Consider the following 21,906-nt stretch of genomic DNA (forward strand, 5'->3'; position numbering starts at 1 on the left):
TTTACTTGCTTTTAAATTACTTGCTTAAATTACTCCAAACTATCCCTCTGACCAGCTTCATCCATGATTTACTCTGAACCATGAACTTGGTTGAAGCTTTACATCAGACAGGCCTGTTTTTAAATCCCTTCCTAAAATGCACCTCTGTTTCTTAGCTTTCAACATAGTGTGAGATGTCGCTTTTAGCTTTTATACATTTTTTTATGTTTTACTGTCATCGTTTCTACCGCTCATTTGGGTCCAGGTTGTGGGAGCAGCAGTCTCAGCAGTGAGGCCCAGACATTCCTTCCCCCAGCCACCTCAACCAGCTATCCTGGTGGGACAAACTGCATTCCCGGGCCAGCTGAGAGATACAATCTCTCCAGCGTGTCCTGGGTCCGCCCCAGGGTCTCCTTCTGGTTGGTTATGGCCAAAACACCTCCCCATGCAGACATCCAGGAAGAATCCTGACTAGATGTCTGGAGCAGCGACTCAACACCGAGCCTCTCTCGTATGTCCACTCTCTCAGAATGAGTCCAGACACCCTGTAGAGAAAACTCATTTCGGCCACTTGCGATCTTGATCTTTCTTAAATGTGCTTTATAGATAAAATTGGTTTGATTGGGCCGTGTCATAGCTTATGATTGCTCTTAAGCATTGACAATTGTAGAACGTTTTTGAAACTGTATTGTTAACATGCCCTAAGCAAGTGGTGGAATGCTTTTGTGTTACAGTACTATATTAGAACACCTATTTTGTAACATCTTTCATGGCCTGTACTTCCCCCCTATAAGTTTTGGATGCACTCAATCACTTCTATTTCTTATCAAACACCAATAATACATGTGGGAACATCTTCTTTTGTCACACCGTGCTTTGACAACCATACTCATTGTCTATATTTATTCTCTTGTCCAAGCAGCTGCTCTGTAAACCAATCCTGTACAAGTAGATGGGACAGCTGCATGTCATTCCACATACGGGGGACAGAAGTAGCTCAGTCAAACTGAGAAACGGAGTGAAGGAGATGACTGGGACAAGCTGAGAAGAGTTAAAATGACCAAAAAGATACCAACCTGAAAGCAGTACCTTGTTTGTCAACAGATTTCTGGAATACCACCACATCAAGGAAAACTTGGCACAATCGTTTTTTCTTGAAGCAGAAATGGCAGACAGCAGCAGTCCCCCGTTGTCATCCTACATCATGGATGAGGAAACGCTGAAGAGAAAACAAAAGGAGAAGCTAAAGAAGTTGATGGCGACGGGGGGCAACCCAAGACCTGCACGCTCTCTCCTTTTCTTGTCACTGAAAAATCCTTTCCGCAGGGCGTGCATCAGTATTGTGGAGTGGAAGTATCCTGCTAGTAAAGGGTCACAGGCAGATGGATGAAAAAAAAGGACAAGATGTCCTGTGATTGTTGCTGCACAGTTTGTGTGTGTGTTTTTTGGAAAAGTGAGGACATTTTGGCTGGTTCTATTTGGAGTCCTGGTTTTATAGGATTAGGGTTAGAATTGTGTTGAAGCTAGGATTAGGTTAAAGGTTAGGGGCTAGGGGCTAGGGAATACATTATGTCTATAAGGGCCCTCACTTCGAATGCTACACAAATGTGTGTGAATGCATGGCCAGAGTTACATTGGTCGCAGGTCAAGCTCAACAAAATGATGGATTAAAAATCTCCACAAATAATAGACAACTTACTCTTTAGTTGATCATGATATGTCATATGATTCTGGGGGTTGTGAAAAAGCAACAATGAAGTCAGCAATTGTCATCATATCTCATATTTGTTTTTAGTGAAACTGGAACATCTGCTGTATATGTGAACCACTGTGATTTTGACACGTAGGCTTCCTATAACTTACTGTCAGACCTTTTGAGATCATCATCCTACTGGCCATCTTTGCCAACTGTGTGGCTCTGGCTGTGTACTTGCCCATGCCTGAGGAAGACAGCAACAACACCAACAGCAACCTGGTGCGTCAGCATGCTTCTGTTGTGTGCATGCGTTGATATTATTTGAGTGAAATAGTATTTAATATAATTCATATGACTCGTATAGTTCTCGAGAAAAACTAAAATGCAGTGAGCACACATTGAGCCCCAAATATGATGGATAGATAGACCATAAAACATCATAAAATGTTGTTGTTTGGATACATGAGTCATTAAAACAAAATTCAAGCGCTTCCTAGTTTATGAGGATGGACAGAATGGGCGGGAAAAATGGCAATGACAGGAAGATAGAAAAATGAACAGATACATAGAAGGAAATTAGAGTTAATAACAACAAAAAAAGTAACTTACAAGGCCAGATCATAATTTGCCTAAGGAAATTTAAAAAAGGACACCGCTACATGATGTAAAAGATTCCCAGTTATAAGTTAAGTGGGAACATAAACGGTAAATAAACCCACATGCAGAGGTTTAATTCTGTGTGTTTTGTTGTTTGATAGAGTGCAATAATGTTATCAAACCGTGTACCTCACTGATATACATTGTAATCACACACATGAAACAATGAGGCTTTTATTTATTTCTTGTATGGTGTTTGCACATGTGCAAATGGAGGAAACATCCTTTCCAAGGAAAAAACTATTTTACTCTTATTTTAGTGAAGCAAGGCTCTAGCTCTGACCTGATGCTGTAGCCCTACCTCTTAATGTATTGTTGAAAATAACAATCACAACATCTTGCTGTTGTCACATCTAAGATATGCCCTCTTATACTACTACTGTGGCTCAGCCACAAGCCTATAATCTGGAGGAAACAGAAAAAACACTAAGACTAGCAATAAATAGTGTCATTATTTAAATGGGTCAATTTTATATTAAAAGTTCATAATCCTATTATGTTTTACACTCCTTAACATAAAAATAAAAGGTTTCTCCTTACCAATTCTTAACCCAAACAACCACTGCCACACTTTGTGCAAGCAGGTCAGACACAAGCTGGTGAGACAGAGCGCTGAGCAAGATAGCCTGACCAGTGTTAAACTGTACCTTGAACTGTTAATCTATTTACAGCTTTAAAGTGACAGGCATGACTATCTCACGTTCTTATATGTGGCTCACCCTGTTAAATTAACATTTTCATCATGATGACATCACACTGAGAGTTGATACCATTGAGCAGCAAAACTCAAACTGTTTCTCCATTAAATTAATGTATTTTATAAAATAGACACACAAAATCAAGACAATTAATACATCTCCCTTGTACACCAAAGAACAACATAACACCACTTTGATCATTTAGAATGTTCCACAATTATTATTATTATTATTATTGTTATTATTATTATCATCATCATTGTTATTATTATTATTATTATTATTATTATTATATATATTGTCTTACACGTGAATGATTTGTCTTATTTTCCTTTTTCACTTTATCACATCACAATTACAGTTTTTTGGTATGCTATACATAGAGTGAGAGCACAGCACTCTCATAAGTGCACCTAGTTCTTCCTAAATGGGAAAACAATCTTTAATCGTTGTGCATGTTCATTTGAATAATTTAACAGTACAAGTCGAGAAAACACCTTTTCCCTACAGTTTCTATTCTTTTTTGCCAAAAACAATTATTATAATTTTAATTTTATTTATTTCATTCATATTTAATTTTGGTTGTTGTCTTGCATCATCTTTATTTTTACATTACATGAATCCATTTACAACCAATGGTAATGATTCAAAGGCATTATCACGCAGCCACTGGTGAAGGACATTGTCAGTGTGATGTTAAAATAGACATTCTCTGCATGCTCCTGGTGAAATGGGAGAGGCCATTAAACACTGCAGAGCAGTGTGAGTTTGAAAGTGACAGTCACAGACAGACGGTGACGTGTAACATAAAACCTACACCAACTGTCCTCTTGTCCACATGTCCTCTTTCAAAACATCCATGAAGCTTCTCTGTGGTCTTCCCCTTTTCCTCTTGCCCGGCAGCTCCATCTTTAACATCCTCTGTCTAATTTATTCACTGTCCCTCCTCCATACGTGACCAAACCATCACAACCTTTACACTCATACTTTATCTCCAAACCGTTCAACCTGAGTTGTCCCACAAATTATGTTAATGTCTAATCTCTCATCCTGGTCACTCCCAAACGAAAATCTCAGCATCTTCATCTCTGCCACCTCCTGTCTTGGAGACAGTGCCACTGTCTCCAAGACATCTTGTATCTTCTCTTTCACATTTGCTGCTTTCCTTCTGTCACACATCCTTCTGACACTTGTCTCCACCCTCTGCAACCTGTCCACACTCTCTTCTTTACCTTTATTGTGCTTTGGATGGTTGTGTGAATCTTGATTAAATGTAGTCTATGGAATGGTTATTATTTATAATGTAACATGGATTAAAACATTGTTTTTTTAGGAAAGCCTGGAGTACATCTTCCTCATCATCTTCTCTATCGAGTGTTTCCTGAAGATTGTTGCCTATGGATTTCTATTCCACGCTGACGCATATTTAAGAAACTGCTGGAACATTTTGGACTTTGTTTGTGTATCTGTTGGGTAAGTCGATGACCTTATTCTGAAATGCTTTATATTTTTACAGCAATCATCTCATGACATAAGTTTTTGGGGGGCTGATTGGCACAGGAAATAATTTTTCTGCAATGGACTCAGATGCCTTCCATTTCAACTGCCACGTTCATACAAGAAGCATCATTATTATGACTTTTGAAAAGACAGTCAATAATTATGAGTGAATTATTATAATTTATTCCTTTACTCAGTGGTGTCACACTTGAATAAAATCCCAGACGTTCTTCTAGATGTTAAATTTGTAGATCTGGTATTGTTAGTCTTGATTTACTGTACGAGTCAAAGCCACCAGATGTGTCCCAAATGAGGATCTGGATCCTGCCTCGGATTCAGCCATCAAGGTATATCAAGGTTTCTGCCTTCTTATACCAGAAGTCACATTATTTGTGTCTAAATAGAGGGCCGACATTTGCCCGAATGCTGCAACAGGTGCATCTTTCACAGCCCATCATATCCCACACTTCACTGCGTGACTGAAATGTCAGCTTTTCTTCTAAACAAACAGATATTTGTTCGTTTTAAAGAGTATTATATCACACATTCAAAACAGAGAGTGTATAAGGTAATGCATAAATAATAAATAAGGAAGGAAGGAGGGAGGAAGTGTAAATAATAAACTGATGAAAGCATAAATATATAAATATTGGAATAAATATGTCTTTAATTTTCTGTAATTCAACAGTGTTTTAGCTGTTTGTTGTGCAGCTGAGTGGACATCATACCTATTTTGAATAGAATCATTTAAAATTATATTTCAAATACTAGCAGAGCTTTTACTTTAATAATCACTTGCACAGTACTTGATCTGTTGATGGATTATCACCAGGGATTATCCTTCAGTATTTATGGCAGTTGATATCCATAATGTTGATATAATGTTTCATAATCCCAGTCAGGCATAGTTATGTATATTTATAATTGTGTTTGCATTACTGCCTTCATAGAGTGAGCACACATCTTCAATAGCACTGATGCACTTCTTGCACTTCAGAACTTGCTGCTCAGCGTTGTAGTTGTTTTTTGTAAATAAAGACAGCAGGAAGTCTTCAGCAGGGTGAAGTTAGAGAGAGACACATGGATGCAGTTAAGTCAACTGGAATTCTACAAAGGCAGAAGCATTTTGGCAAATGTTAATGGGCAAAAAAGTCAAGGAAGACAGGGAAGATGCTCATTTATTTTCAGTTTACTGTGAGAAATTAGACTTGTGTTTTAAAACGCTCTATTCAGAGAAAGCCTCATATGTAGTATTTGTTTCTCCCCAGGCTTTTCACTGTGGCTGTGGATGCCATTAACCACATCAGTGGAGTGGAGGCTCCAGTAGGTGAAAAGGGTGGTGGCTTTGACATGAAAGCTTTGCGTGCGTTCAGAGTACTTCGACCTCTGAGACTGGTCTCTGGAGTCCCCAGTGAGTAACTCGTCTGTGACTCTGAGGCTCCACTAAGGAGATTATGTGTTTGCTGATGCTTGTCTGTCTGAGTTTGACACTTTCAGTAATAACTCTGCTAAAAATATCAGTAAAACAACGTTGTGTAATACCACCTCATATAGATTAAACACATCATGGTGTCTACATCACACATGACAGTTGGTAGGATTTATTCTAAGTTGCATTTCTATTTGCCCTTCAGGTTTGCAAGTGGTGATGAACTCCATTCTGAAGTCCCTGCTGCCACTCTTTCACATCACCTTGCTGGTCCTTTTCATGGTCACCATTTACTCTATAATGGGTCTGGAGCTCTTCAAGTGCAAAATGCACAAGACCTGCTACTACAAAGGCACAAGTACAGTATGCAGAACAATAGCTCTTTATTTATTATGCACCAGGAACAACTGAATTCAATGGGAACGATACTTATTGTTGACTTATAAGATACATTAAACATTTCACAAGTAGTTCTAATTTTGCTGTGCTATGGATTACCAGGTGTTTGGCTATTAGTGCATAATTATATGAGTGACATCCACTTTTATTAGGAAGGTAAATGATTCATATTTTGGTGTCCCATGATCATGATTACTGTTTTCTGGTCTTCAGACATAATTGCAACAGTAGAGAATGAAAAGCCTGCTCCATGTGCTCAAGCGGGAAACGGTCGCCGTTGTGGCATAAATGGCACAGAGTGTCGTGCTGGTTGGCCCGGCCCAAACAATGGAATCACCCACTTTGACAACCTAGGCTTTGCTATGTTGACTGTCTACCAGTGTATCACCACACAAGGGTGGACTGATGTCCTCTACTGGGTAAGGTATTGGTCTGTTTAATTCAAACAACCTTATTAGCCACACATTAGGGTTGAAGGAGAATGATTTAACCCAGGGTTTTTTTTCAATTAGACAATTTGTTTTAGGTTTGTTTAGGTTTGTCTTTTTTTTTATAATGTAACTTCCCAACCCAATTAACTTGCATGCATACATAGAAACAGTAACATAGGCAAAATATTTAGAAAAGGGTAATAAAGAATATGTTGCATTTATACTGGTTGACATGTAAGGATAATAGCTAGATTGTCACACATTTTGTGCATTAATCACATGCAGAGATGTGAAATGATCTTATTTGCTCTGTCTGACAGGTAAATGATGCTATAGGAATGGAATGGCCATGGATTTTTTTCACCACCCTCATCCTGGTTGGCTCCTTCTTTGTGCTCAACCTGGTTCTGGGTGTGCTCAGTGGGTAGGATTTACTCTAAGCCAACCTACTACCTTTCATAATTCATTTTACATGGTCATGATTTCCTGCTTTATTGTGTTCTTCACACATTATTCTACCTCTTTTCACGTGTTTTGCTAACAGTGAATTCACAAAAGAGCGAGAGAAAGCCAAGTCACGTGGAGAGTTTCAAAAGCTAAGAGAAACACAGCAGCTAGATGAGGATCTCAAAGGTTATATGGAGTGGATTACTCATGCTGAGGTCATTGACAATGACCAGGAGGGACAGGGTAAGACAAAGGTCACATAGAAATGCTATACAGTCCCATGCAACTTTCAAAACACCAAATTTAAATGTAATGATAAATGTTGTTATAGATTTTTGCCGTGTCTCTGTTATTGTCTCCCTGCTTCACTGAGCATGTATATGTTGCTCTAAAAGACCAGAAAAAGTGGTTATTGTAAGCAACTTGTTATTATCAACATTACCATCTACACAAGGGGTGATGACATATTTGATAATAAGCCAAGATAACAGAGGAAAGTGCTTGTCAACACTGCATGTAGTGAGATAATAGAACTCTGAATTTACAGGTGTGTGTGTTTTCTTTAGGTCTGCTCCACACGGAGAATGGAGGATTGGAGACGGGAAGTGTAGGAAAAATGGATACAATGCAGCTGATCATCTATTACTAGTCAGTGGTGTCTTTGTAATCTTCAGATCTTTAATATGAAATTGTCTTTAGGTGTGGGATTTGCATGTTCTCTCCTTATGTGTGCATATAATTTTACCTGCTATTCTGGTTTCCTCCCTCAGTCTTAAAACAGGTTGCAGGTTGGAATTAGGTTAATTGGAGACTCTAAACTGACCTTTGTGTTGTAGGTTGGCCATTTGATAGTCTGACAACCTGAACCTTGCCAGCTTGGATTGGCTCCACCTTCCCTCATTATCATCAACACAATACGCAGCACTGATAATGATATTAGTATTGAAATTGTAGCTTTGGTACTTTTTTGTACTGAAGTGACAAATGGAATGGAAAAACTGGAGGGAAAATGATCAAGACCATAAAAGATATTTCAAAGTACTGCTATTTTAGGACCCTAAGGATTCACCATTTTATTCATCTTCCTCTTTCATGCAGTAAGTTGGCCCGTAAGTGGAATCGATGGTTAAGGCGTAAATGCAGAGTGTATGTGAAGTCCAGACTGTTCTACTGGTGGGTGATCATGCTCGTCTTTCTCAATACATTGGCCATCGCAACAGAACACCACAAGCAGTCTCAGAAAATCACAAACTGGCAAGGTAAGCACATCATAAACTAAACAGGCTGTAATGCATTTCATCCTGATGCAATTCCTGTTTCCTCATTGATGGAAAAAATGATTTGCTATGTGATTAAGTCATTATTAACTTATTACGTGACACTATTGTGGAGAAATTGGAAACCTAAAATCTATACCTTTGTGTCTACAACCTCTTAAGAAATATGTTACATATCTTAATGTCTAATCAAACTGTGCCTTGTTCGTTTTAAGTAAAATATATAAATACCATCCAAACAATTTTTAATTACTTCAGAAACAGTTTTAACAGTACTTTAACTATCCATGGAAAACATAAAAGTTTATGACAAGTTCCATGTTTTCCATGCATGTATCGTTACCTAACTTTTTTTTTCCCCCTCTTTTCTCCATGCTGCCCCAAAAACGTCCACCGTTGTTAGACAATGCCAATAAACTGCTGCTGTCTATGTTTGCCATTGAGATGTTCATGAAGATGTATGCTCTTGGCTTGCCCTCATACTTCATGTCCCTCTTCAACCGCTTTGACTGCTTTGTGGTGTCTACTGGTATTATGGAGCTCATTCTTGTCCACATGGGCGTCATGTCAGTCATGGGTATCTCTGTGCTCCGCTGCATACGTCTGCTCCGTCTGCTTAAAGTCAGTAGGTAAAAAAGCTTTGACTATGAACATTAATGTGTACGTAAACATGACTGTTTGAAATTAGGGGCTGCATAAGTCGGTGTAAATATTGTATTGCGGTTACTGTGGACAATATTGTGTATTGCATTTGTAAACAGAGCTAGTTGAATGATTGATGATTTGTTCAACTCACGTTATGTCCTTTAGATACTGGACGTCTCTGAGTAATCTGGTGGCTTCCCTCTTGAACTCGGTCCGTTCCATTGCCTGTTTGCTGCTGCTCCTCTTCCTTTTCATTGTCATCTTCTCCCTGCTGGGTATGCAGGTATTTGGAGGGAAGTTCAACTTTCCCAATCAAACCAAACCGCGTAGCACCTTTGACAGCTTTCCTCAGGCCCTCATTACAGTGTTCCAGGTACAGGAAGACTACTGTTCAGAAAATACAATGTGTATTTGATTAAAACAATTAGGTTCAGAAGTGTGCTTGGTCAAACCCAAGTTTAACTACCTTTAATGAATGAGCTGTTTGTTTTTAGATCCTGACAGGTGAAGACTGGAATGCCGTCATGTATGATGGTATTATGGCTCATGGTGGACCTAGCATGCCCGGAATACTAGTCAGTATCTACTTCATCATCCTCTTCGTCTGTGGAAATTGTATCCTCATGAAGTTCATGTTTATGTGTTCTGTGTATGTATGTTTTATATGTTGCTTTGCTACCATTACATTACAGTCTTTAACTTGCCTTTTATTCAGTCATCCTCCTAAATGTCTTCCTGGCCATTGCTGTTGATAATTTGGCAGAGGCGGAGTCTTTGACTTTAGCACAGAAGGAGAAAGCAGAGGAAAAGAATCGCAAGAAAGCACTCAGGTAACTGTTTGTATGTTTTCAAATTGAAATCTTCGGGGTTTATAATAATTTATGATCTCAGGCACAACTATAAAGAGCAGGATAGTTCCACAGTATGTCACACAGTGTGGTTGGAAAGTAATTTGGACACCCAGAATAACGAGGATTATGTAAAGAAAATCTTTAGTAACGGAAACCACTAACCAGTTAAACTGATTCCTTTGTTGATTTTAAGGGCAAGCATACCTGATAAAGTATCAGAAGAGAAAGCAAACCTGGCGAAGAAGTTGGCTGAGCAAAGGGCTAAAGGCATCGAGTGCATGCCTACAACTGCCAAGGTGAGGTGATCCAAAAGCAATACATTTTATACATTTATTTAAGTCCTCCCTTTCTATCCCACCTTTAAACTGCTTAATTGTCCCATCTACAGCTCAAGATTGATGAGTTTGAGTCAAACGTCAATGAGATTAAGGACCCTTTCCCTCCAGCAGACTTTCCAGGTCAATCTTAAAACCTTCACAGCATTGTTTTATTGTTAATTATACAATTTCCAACTCAGAGGGAAGAATTAACCTCTTTTAATCTGTTCTGTTTTCTGTTGGTCAGGTGATGATGAGGAAGAGGACCCTGATATACCAGAAAGCCCCAGACCTCGTCCAATGGCAGATCTGCAGTTGAAGGAGGAAGCCGTGCCGATGCCAGAAGCCAGTTCTTTTTTTATCTTTGGACCTCAGAACAAGTATGATGCTGAAATATGTTGTTGATAGCGAGTCAAATCTAGTTAGGTCAGTTCTATTTACGTAGCCCACCATCTCACCTGAGAACACATCATCCTTCCAACCCTACATCTTAAATTTACTCATAAGAACATTTATTTCTAACAATTTCAGGTTCCGGAAGCTCTGCCATCGTATTATTAATGCAACCACCTTCACCAACATCATCCTCCTCTTCATCCTGCTGTCATCGGTTTCTTTAGCGGCTGAGGATCCCATTGACCCTATGTCTTTCAGGAACCAGGTGACGTGATTGTAACTGAAATGTACCTTGCGATTGCAAAATCCGATTTGTAATTTACATTTTCACCATTCATTTTACGCATATTAATATAATAACGTTGCAAATATTGACTTTTTAGGTGTTGGCCTACGCTGATATAGTCTTCACTTCGGTGTTCACAGCAGAAATTGTGCTCAAGGTAATAACAGTTAATAATGTTGATACAGGTTGACAAATGAAAGGAGAAACTTGAGGAGGTGAACTCACCCTCCTGGTTTCCATGCTGGTTGTGAGGGCACTGAGGGATTCGATCATTGTTTCTCAACCCCAAAAAATTGATGCGATGCTACAGCATTGCAGCTGGCTGATAGTTGGTGTATTGAGACGGCCCCAGATTCTTCATATGGATCCTGATTTAATGGCTTCTTTCTCTCACCTTCTCACAATCTGTCAAGATGATACCCAACAATAATTGTCAATTTACGATTGTCCCTTTTTCTGTTAAATCGTTGTTATACCGACAGCATTAACCTTATCTAAAGCACAGTTGTTGAGTTCAAAATATATATTATCTTTTTCAGATGACAACATATGGGGCCATTCTTCACACAGGGTCCTTCTGCAGGAACTCCTTTAACATCTTGGATCTTCTGGTGGTCAGTGTGTCTCTCCTCTCAATGGGCATGGAGTAAGTGGATTCTCCAAATGCGCCTTGTTACTTTGTAGCCAATAAGACAAGAAAACAGAAATGTATCAGCAAATGTGACATCTCTGTCTTTGTATAATGTAGATCCAGTGCCATCTCAGTGGTGAAAATTCTCAGAGTGTTGAGGGTACTTCGACCCTTGAGGGCTATAAACAGAGCCAAGGGACTGAAGGTATAAATTGACTCTGATTAGACTTCCAGTTTTACAAATGGTTTAGTGCTGATCTGAATTATCATCTGTAATATCTTGTGTCTTGTAGCATGTAGTTCAGTGTGTGTTTGTTGCCGTGAAGACCATCGGAAACATTGTACTGGTCACCATGCTTCTAGACTTCATGTTTGCCTGCATTGGAGTCCAACTTTTCAAAGTAAGAGAAGTGACTTACTTTATCTTATTTCTGTATTTCATAATGAACTTTGTGTATCTGCTTTTTCATAAAGAGAGAGAGTTACTTCTTTTTACTTCTTTTTCCCAGGGCAAGTTCTATGCCTGTACGGATCCTGACAAAATGACTGAGGAAATATGCAAGTAAGGAAAGCAATTGTTTTCCCTTCTCCGTCCTGGTGTTGATTTAACATGTTACACTTGGGTTGGCCTCCACTTCTGTATAGTCTTTTGGTGTATTTCCACCGGCTCTACACGACACGATTAGGTTGCATCTCCACTCCAAAAAATAGTACCTACTACACACACACACAAGTGACTAGTGACTTTACACCAGCCTCCTGTAGTTGTTGGAGATTAACCCATGTTTTTAGGATTGTTAAGTAGTTTTAAGTGATCTACAATTTGGCACTGTTTGGCTTGATTTGTGTGTGGGACATCTCTTCCTGCGATGGCACTCTGACCAATCATTTCATAGTACCTGCTCAGCACGCTTTTGGAACCTCGCCTGGTGGTACTAGGTACTAAAAATAGTACCTGGTACCAGGTACTATGCTAGTGGAAACGCTACTTAAACCGTGGTGTGGCGAGTAGAGCTGGTGGAAATGCGCCGTTAGCTAACTCACTTTAAGACAATAGCAATTCAAAATAATTTTGACTTTGAGAAAATGCAGGAAAAAGGATAGTCGACAAAATAATTAGTCATTTTAGTTAGATGCATCCTAAATTAGGTGCATATCAGTAATCCAGTTTAGACAGGATTGCAGAATTGATGACCGTTACTTGTCTGTCCCTCCCTCTCTGTGGCTCAGAGGTTCCTACATACGGTACCAGGAAGAAGCACTTCATGAAATGGTGGTCCGTGACAGGAAATGGACCAACTCTGAACTAAACTTTGATAACATCTTCAATGGCATGCTGACTCTCTTCACCATTTCTACCTTTGAAGGATGGCCAAAGTGAGTCATCTGTCTTTTTTTCCATAAATGTAGTTTAGTCAGTGTGTGTATGTGTGTGCTTATTTGGGGCATTTCTTACCTAGGATACTCTATAAAGCTATTGATTCAAACTTAGAGGACAAAGGCCCAGTATACAACAACCGAGTGGCCATCTCCATCTTCTTTATCGCCTACCTCATCCTCATCGCCTTCTTCATGATGAACATATTTGTGGGCTTCGTCATCGTTACCTTCCAGGAGCAAGGAGAGCAAGAATATAAGAACTGTGAGCTGGACAAAAACCAGGTGTGATCTTTCTCTCTTTCTTACACATACACACACAGTTACATAGAGTTATAATGACAAGACATGATGCTCGGGGGTACCCATTGTATATGTTAATTATATCCTGAAACCAATAGATGACCCGCATATTACACAACCGTACCTTGTATTTAGGCTTTATTTATTTTATTGTAGTGCTACAATTATCAGGAGGTCTCACTCTTTTTTTTACTGCACCTCCCCTCTACCTTCTTTCATCCTATCCAGCGCCAGTGTGTGCAGTATGCACTTAAAGCTCGACCACTGCGATGCTATATTCCCAAGAACCCCTACCAGTATCAAGTTTGGTACATCGTCACTTCCTGCTACTTTGAGTACCTTATGTTCCTGCTTATTATGCTGAACACCATGTGTCTGGGAATGCAGGTATGTATGCAACACACATTACATTATAAGTCACTGACTGAACTTACTTCCCATTTCAGGATTGATAATTGATGTTATGGATACATTTTTGCAAAGAGTTCAGTGCAGTTTAACATATCATTACATAAAGTGAAAGATTTACAAATGTACATCTTGTAACTGTTAATCCCACTGTCTCACCTGATATCCATGCAGCTGTCCATGTGTAATTCTTACAGCACTGCAACCAGTCAGCCCATGTTACTCACCTGTCTGACATGCTGAACGTGATCTTCACTGTGCTCTTCACTGTGGAGATGATCCTCAAACTCATGGCTTTCAAAGCCAAGGTTAGTCAAACTTCAACACACTATATTACTGTTTTGTCCAGATACAGCTGACACTGTTATATATTAACAGTAACAATAGTGTGGTAATAATTTTTAATAATAAAAAAAAACATAAAAAAGATTATCTGATTTCTATTATAATCACCAAATAATAGCTTGGCAATAATAACAATGGAAGTATGTGGGACATAAAGTCTTCCCCACACTAGAAGGGACGAAGAATCGTGGGTGCCTTCCAATTTTAGGCTGATTTGAACAGATTATTTGGCCGAATTATCCTATAGTGTGAAGGATTAACAGATTTTAAGTCATCGGACGCATCAGAGTTTATGCGAACTGTGAGTGGGGTGCGAGGAGATACCCACAATAAGTAATGAAAGCAAGTTGACCAGTAAACAGATGTTGCCTACTTTAATTCAGAACCATAACTTGTACAAGCCAAGTTGATTATGCCAAAGAACCAGCCTCATTGTGTGTGACATCTCACACATATCCACACTTTTGTCGTTTTACCTAGGGTTACTTTGGAGATCCCTGGAATGTTTTTGACTTTGTCATCGTCATTGGAAGTGTTGTGGATGTGATGCTGAGTGAAATTGATGTGAGTACCATCGTTTGCTCTCTCTCTCTCTGCCAAATGACTTTTTAACGTTGTGTTTCTCACACGACTGTAGTCGCTGGATCCTTTGTGTTTTCTTAAATACCAGAAACAAACGTAATATGTGACCACTTACCCAGGGTTAATGCACAAGTTTAGTGCATTCAAACTGTTGTGTGGCCAACAACGTGAATCACTCAATTTCTCTGACTTACTTACCTCCTCTTCTTCTCTCAAGAGGCACACATTCAGCACTGTTCTTAAATTCTAACACAACATTGGTTCATATTGTGGGATACGCCTTACATGACTGATGCAAAGTTTGCATCTACTTGCTTCTTTGCACCAACCGTGTAAGTAATTACAGTAAAACATGAGAAAAGTGAGTTTTCTCAAAAGTATTGCAATTGTATATATGTATGTTCAGTATCTAATGAAAAGACTAAGCCACAGCTAAAGTATATGTGACAAACTGTTAAAATAAATGTTCTTGCAGTGCATATGGTTTGTCTATTGTTTTTGTGAGAAAAATATTTCCTTGTCTGCTGTATATGTTTCATGCCTTCTTCTTTTTCGCCACACAGACACCTTCACAGCCGGCAGCTTTCTTTTCCTGACATCACTATAATTTGTGTTTCCCCTTCCACAGGCAGCACTGGCCTCCTCTGGAGGACTTTACTGTCTCCATGGCTGTGCTGTAATTATCACTTGCTTCACTTTTGCATGGCATTCACCTGTTACATGAAATTTGTCTGGTCTATCAATTGTGTTTTATAGCCAGGACCGCATTTCCAAAAACCATTAAGACCAAGATAACACACTTTAATGTATGCAGGAATGGTGCACTGCACTTTCACATAGGAAATGGCTTATTTTCTGTATATTCTGAGGTAGTTTGCAGTTTGTGACTGCTTGGATTTTATAAGATTATCTGTCTATCTGCTTGAATGCTTTAATATGTTATGGTCTTGGTACCTCAGAGCAGCATGAACTGATTGTGGCTTAACTAAGTTGCTGATTTGTTCTGTCAGTGATAACGAATGTTAGGTCATATTTGCATTGTGTTAACTACACTTCTCTTTATGTTGTACGTTACATATTGTTTGAGTTAAAATTTCTGTTGTTTTTTTTTACTCATACTTGCACCCATTAACAAACCTTGCAATCTGAGCATGAGTAAAAATTTCTAAATAAGTAATGTATGTTTCCAAAAGTATGTTCAAGTAGAAACATTAATTATTTCTTTCTACAGGCAGTGGATCCCATGCAAGCAATTGCTGTGAGTTTCTTTAACTTTGATACATTAGAATTTGGTAGAATTGAATGCTTTACCTTGTGTAATTCCCAATGTGTCCTCTCTCTCTCTACAAAGTCTTCTGAGAACATGAGTGTATCAATCACATTCTTCAGACTGTTTCGCGTAATGCGTCTGGTGAAACTGTTGAATCGCTCCGAGGGAATAAGGAACCTTCTGTGGACCTTCATCAAATCCCTTCAGGTCAGTGTGGTGGTCTCTCGGCATCATTCAGTCTGTGGTTTAGATTGAATGTCTTTCTGACAGTGGTCTTGTGTCACTGTGTCACAGGCTCTTCCTTATGTAGCACTGCTCATCCTTATGCTGTTCTTCATATACGCTGTGGTTGGAATGCAGGTATATATCCAAGTGCACATTCACACACACCACACTTTTGACATGCAATGTGCTGATATTAAAATATAAACAAAACAGCAACTGTACACATCAAAGCACTGCAAAAAAAAGTATACTTATAGCTATTTAATTCATTTATTTAACAACTGATTCTCATTTAAAAGTGTGTTCTTTGGGGTCCGTGTCATAGTTGGAAGGCGTAGGTGCCTTCAAACGCATCTATGAATTAGGCTACATCTGAATTAAGGCATAGTTAAGGTTAACCACAGTGTTACCTATTGGGACACACATAAATTAGGATGCCATATTGTTTTTGGATTATTATTTTCAACACAAAAACGCATTATATATTTATAAATAAGATATACAATCAAATCATACACATAAATTATAATTTGACTGCATATAACATGTTGGGAGGAAACTCAAACACTTTTTTTGTAAATTCCATTCTTGTGATATAATGTTGCTTGGGTTAAGAACAATCCAATGCAGAGCAGGAAACCCACAATTACAACCTTCCTTCTCATTTCTGCAGATATTTGGTAAAATTGCATTGATGGATGGAACATACATCAACAGGAACAACAACTTTCAGACATTCCCACAGGCTGTGCTCCTTTTATTCAGGTTGGTGGACTGCCTCTCCATGTGCCATGAGTTACACCTCAATGCAAGGTCTCAACACAAACAACAGCATATTCAGTAACTACAGTGCACTACTATCACTGTGCAAACACAAAAACACACATAAACAAGCCGATGATTTGGGTCCAGTTTTAAGTGGCAGCACCACTTTGCACACTCAACAATTAGTGATAGTGAATTTGACCTCTGCATTTCACCCATTCTTTTTACACAACAGTAGTGAACACACACAAGAGCAGGGAGTAATAGGAATTGGGTGCCTAGCTCAGGGGTAGCCATAGCCCTTGGCCGGTCCCAGGATGTGAACCAGTGACCCTCCGATTACAAGCCCAATTCCTTCCCTTTTGCTTGTGGGCCTCCAATAAGCCATTCTGATTAGATTCCCTTGTTGCAGTTGTCTTGCAACTGTAGGTTACCTAACACGAACCCAGAGACAGGTCAGACTCAGACTCAACAAATCCTGTGATTGATTTGTGTTTCACCATCTAGCAGAGCCACTGTTGCTGTGGTGGCAGGTCACAGTGACTCACTCACTGCCAGCTGCTGCTGTGTGCTGAGAGTCTGATTAGAAAGTGGCCCCATATTATTCATATAAAGGTATGACAGTATGAATGAAAGTTCAGACGAAATAAAGAAAACAATGCTTCAATACTGCCAAGTTTCACCAGTGTAAACTGATATTTCAGAGCTGATACAAAGACAAAAGACGCCACTTATATAATGACACCTACCTTACTCCTGGTACATTTTCAGCTCAAATTAGAACCTGCTTTGTCCAGTTTATCTGGATTTTCAGTCACCAAAGAGTCCTTCTTGGTGGCAGCTTCCCTAGGTTTGTGTTCCTGTTTGCTCTGGTTCTTCAATTAACCCAGCGCCAAATCTGCATGTCTGCATATTGTGGAAGAAAGCTGGAGGAGCTGAAGCACCTGGTCAAACTGGGACCCAAATAAAAAAAAACCCTTTATTTTCCATTGCATTGTGATGGTTGCCCCTAAAGAAATCATGCTGACACTAATTTTCAAGAAATATATAATAGAATAATATTACAGTACATTTCTGTTTATCTTACATCATGCATAATTACTTAATTACATGTAAATTATACACTAAAAAGTTCCTTTCGTAGAAATGGCTTTTGCGATGCTAATGTCTCAGTGGTGAAATATTATAACAGTTTCTAGGAAGGTGAGTGATTGGATCTATTTTGCAGATGTGCCACAGGGGAGGCCTGGCATGAAGTCATGTTAGGGTGCATGTATGGGAAGAGGTGTGACCCCAAGTCCGATTACCTGCCTGGGGAAGAATACACGTGTGGAGCCAACTTTGCCATCATCTACTTCATGAGTTTCTACATGCTCTGTGCCTTTTTGGTAAAACAACACACACACATTGAGAAGCAATTTACCTCATGCACATTAAAAAAAAAAAGAAAGAAGGAAATTCTCACATAAAGCAGAGATAATGCCAATGTAATATGAATTATCTATTTGAATTTCATTCGTCAACAGCTACACATAATAAAAATGAATCTACCCTTTACAGATCATTAACCTGTTTGTGGCTGTCATCATGGATAACTTTGACTACTTGACACGTGATTGGTCCATTCTTGGTCCTCAGCACTTGGATGAGTTTAAGAAAATCTGGGCTGAATATGACCCTGAAGCTACGTAAGTATATGCGTTCATGGAATACACTGTACAATTTTCCTAATCTTGTGAGGCATGTCTTACTTTGCTCCATTCTAATTTCATTACACAGCACTGTTGACCACAGCGCGTGATGTATCTGACATTAAACGGTTACAATATTATTACACTTGGTTTTCTTCTCTATTAAACAAGAAGAACTATAGGAAGATTCTTACATGTGAGAGAACAAGCAAGAGTCATCTTTATGCACTAATATACATTTATCATGGGTTCATTATTACATATGTTTTATTCCTTCTTACAGAGGTCGTATTAAGCACCTTGATGTGGTGACACTTCTACGGAGAATACCTCCACCTCTAGGATTTGGCAAGTTTTGTCCACATCGCATTGCCTGCAAGGTAAGGAAAATTGTTCAGCCGAAACACATGTGCATGTAATGTGGAAGCTGCCTACTCTTTTCTGTCTAAACAGAGCGTCGTGTTGATCTTTGCTTCCCTTGTTGTGAAGTGATGCTACGTCAGAACAGGCGCTTCATTACCAATTTTGTCATGTATCTGTGACATGTCATCGGCTGCAGCCTCATTTTGCAGTTACTTAATAGCCAAGCATCAGCTTGTTGCTTTGGCGACAGCAGCTATCATGTTTTTTCCCTCATTTGTCTTGATGCATTCAAAGCATTTCTGCCTCGGTTATCCTGTAACCACTGTGTAAATCTGATATCTCGTTCATTAGTTATATCATACCAGTAACAAAGTACTCGACATTACAAGGTAGCTGTGTTTCAGGTAGACCATATCTATTTGGAACCTTTGATTTCTGTTTTCTGTGACATCCTTTAAAAATTTACTAAATCTATACAGTGTCACATCAATATCTTACATTCAATGGCTGGAACTGCTTTGGCAAGTCTCTGATATCACATGGTAGAGATGAAGGTGATGCCTCTTGGGTTTGGGGTCAGTCAATTTGAGCAAAAGTGAGTCACTGCAAGTATGTTTTTAAAGAGTTACAGTAGGTGCCGTATCTACTGTAGCTTTTAGCTCTGTGTTGATTTGGAGATATTTCATGTAATGAAACACATCAGCTTGCTCCACATACAACTGAATTTTTACTTGTCAAGTCCTGAAACTTCTTATGAATGCCGGGAAGTCTGTTGCAAAAAGTACTGACTAAAGCTCCAAATTACTTTTAAGAAGAAAACATAAATAAATAAATGAATGAAACTGAAACTATACACAAAAAAGTAATGCACATTTCCTATAATTAACATTTGGTTTGATGTGTGTGTGTGTATTTCTTCTGTCTTTTCAGAGGTTGGTCTCCATGAACATGCCCCTCAACAGTGATGGAACTGTAACCTTCAATGCCACACTATTTGCCCTGGTTAGAACTGCACTGAAAATAAAGACAGAAGGTCTGTGGTATTGTGGGCATTTGTGTGTTTTTTTTTTTTTTCATTTGCATATGGATTAGGAATGAATGGGTTTCTGAATTTTCAGAAAGAAGCACAAATATGACTAAAAAATTTACTTATTTTCTTTTAACAATGTTTCAGTGTTTTTGAATTTGCATATTGGCTATTTCAGTGGTCTGATTGCTCAATTCTTTCTTTCTTTCAGGTAATTTTGAAAAAGCCAACGAGGAGCTGAGGGCAATAATAAAGAAAATCTGGAAGCGCACTAGTATGAAACTACTGGATCAAGTCATCCCTCCTATTGGAGGTATGAGTGCTTTGTCAGATGTTAAATTATGTCAGCTGTTGATTGTCAGTTACCAATTAAACACATGCATCTCTGTGTTTCAACAGATGATGAGGTGACAGTGGGAAAGTTCTATGCCACTTTCTTAATCCAGGATTATTTTAGGAAATTTAAAAAGAGACAGGAAGAGTACTATGGCTACAGGCCCACCAAGAAAAGTGCTACCCATGAAATACAGGTAAGCAATTGAAGCACAACATTGTCCAGTGGCAAACAGAGTGAACCAAAAGGTACGATCCCAGTTTTCCTTTACTCTGTCTGTGTCTATCAGGCAGGACTGAGGAACATTGAGGAAGAGGCAGCTCCAGAACTCCATAGGACCATTTCTGGAGACCTAATAACTGAAGAAGACATGGACCGAGCAATTGATGAAACTGCTGAGGAGACACCCTTCAGGGTAGCACATGGGTTTGAAAGATGTAGGGAGGGTAGATGGAGGAATGGAAATATAGTAGGAATAATAATAATAATCTGTCATTGGACAGTTTGACTTAACTGGGAATTTTGTATGAAAACAGCTATTTTATTCTTCTTATAGAAAGTTATTCTTTGAAAGAACATTGGCCAATATCAACAAAATAAAAGTAAGGACAATAGTCAGAAGTTAATTGTGGTCAAACAAAGATGTGTGTCAAAGTGTAAAAACAGATACATAACACATTTGTTTAAACTTTAGTTAAATGTGTGACAGAAGCTGTGTTAACATTAACATTGTAATGTCTCCTATTTCTTGTACAACAGAGACATAGTCTCTTTGGAAACCACTCAGATCCTTTCTTTGTTGAGGCCTCTGGCAACCAGACCACTCACCAGCGCCCCCTACAGATGGCAGAAGGAGTCATGAATAGCATTATATAAATATCTCTAGCAGCACGCCTCAATGCAAGCCACAGGTCAGTGTGATTATTACAGATGTTACTTACAATTCTATTGTGTGCTCAATAAATGTGTAATATGACTTCAGACCTTCCAAGCTGTATAGTTTACGGTAAACTTGTTTTTTTAACAGATTTGGTAAATGATTAATCAGTGAATAGCTTTGACCAGTTTGAGTATTACGTTGTTCCTAAGATAGTCAAGTCTCCATCAGGAAGTTGACATTAAGAGGGAAAACAAGGAGGAAAGTCAATGCAATGTATGTAAAGGGCTTTACTGCACAGCAGCCAAAACCTTGTGTTGTATGTATTCCTGAAACTAGTATAATTGCTATTTGTCTCTCTTTTTTTCCCTTTTTGTCTGTTTGTTTTTTCTCAGATTAAAACTATGCTCTTTGATTGTGGCAACATGGAGACTGAAAGACCTTCTCAACGGACGTGGAGGATTTTGATGACAGACGGTGATCCTTGAAACACCATTTTTACCAAGTGGCAAAGGAGGATTAGGTTTAAGACCAGGAGTCAAAACTCCAATGAAAACACTGAATACAAAAACATAAAGCAATGCGAAGCAGAACAACATTAGCGTTCAGTTGGACTTCTGTTTTTGTCTGTGAAAGATATTGTTCTGTGTGATATTAAAATAGACAAACAGAGATGTGGTTTTTGTTCTTTCAAAGTATG

At 38.8% G+C, this 21,906-nt stretch overlaps 1 protein-coding gene across 1 annotated transcript; it reads left to right on the top strand.

Moving 5' to 3' along the window:
- Positions 1–965: 965 nt before the first annotated feature.
- On the top strand, positions 966–21,880 carry LOC131460852 (dihydropyridine-sensitive L-type skeletal muscle calcium channel subunit alpha-1-like). The gene is made up of 42 exons (XM_058631700.1): positions 966–1,332; positions 1,849–1,954; positions 4,364–4,503; positions 5,799–5,941; positions 6,165–6,317; positions 6,572–6,777; positions 7,110–7,213; positions 7,334–7,479; positions 7,803–7,884; positions 8,335–8,495; positions 8,917–9,142; positions 9,324–9,531; positions 9,653–9,773; positions 9,874–9,988; positions 10,203–10,305; positions 10,398–10,467; positions 10,574–10,706; positions 10,858–10,987; positions 11,106–11,165; positions 11,548–11,654; positions 11,757–11,844; positions 11,933–12,040; positions 12,149–12,201; positions 12,870–13,016; positions 13,100–13,301; positions 13,548–13,706; positions 13,925–14,035; positions 14,553–14,636; positions 15,283–15,330; positions 15,886–15,912; positions 16,006–16,131; positions 16,219–16,284; positions 16,823–16,914; positions 18,143–18,302; positions 18,475–18,602; positions 18,889–18,985; positions 19,899–20,001; positions 20,207–20,308; positions 20,395–20,525; positions 20,619–20,744; positions 21,089–21,240; positions 21,602–21,880. The coding sequence occupies exons 1-41, from the start codon at positions 1,145–1,147 to the stop codon at positions 21,203–21,205; spliced, it is 4,977 nt and encodes a 1,658-aa protein (XP_058487683.1). The 5' UTR covers positions 966–1,144; the 3' UTR covers positions 21,206–21,240; positions 21,602–21,880.
- Positions 21,881–21,906: the final 26 nt, after the last annotated feature.

Source organism: Solea solea, chromosome 6 (genome assembly GCF_958295425.1).
Source record: "Solea solea chromosome 6, fSolSol10.1, whole genome shotgun sequence".
Classification (NCBI taxonomy): domain Eukaryota; kingdom Metazoa; phylum Chordata; class Actinopteri; order Pleuronectiformes; family Soleidae; genus Solea; species Solea solea.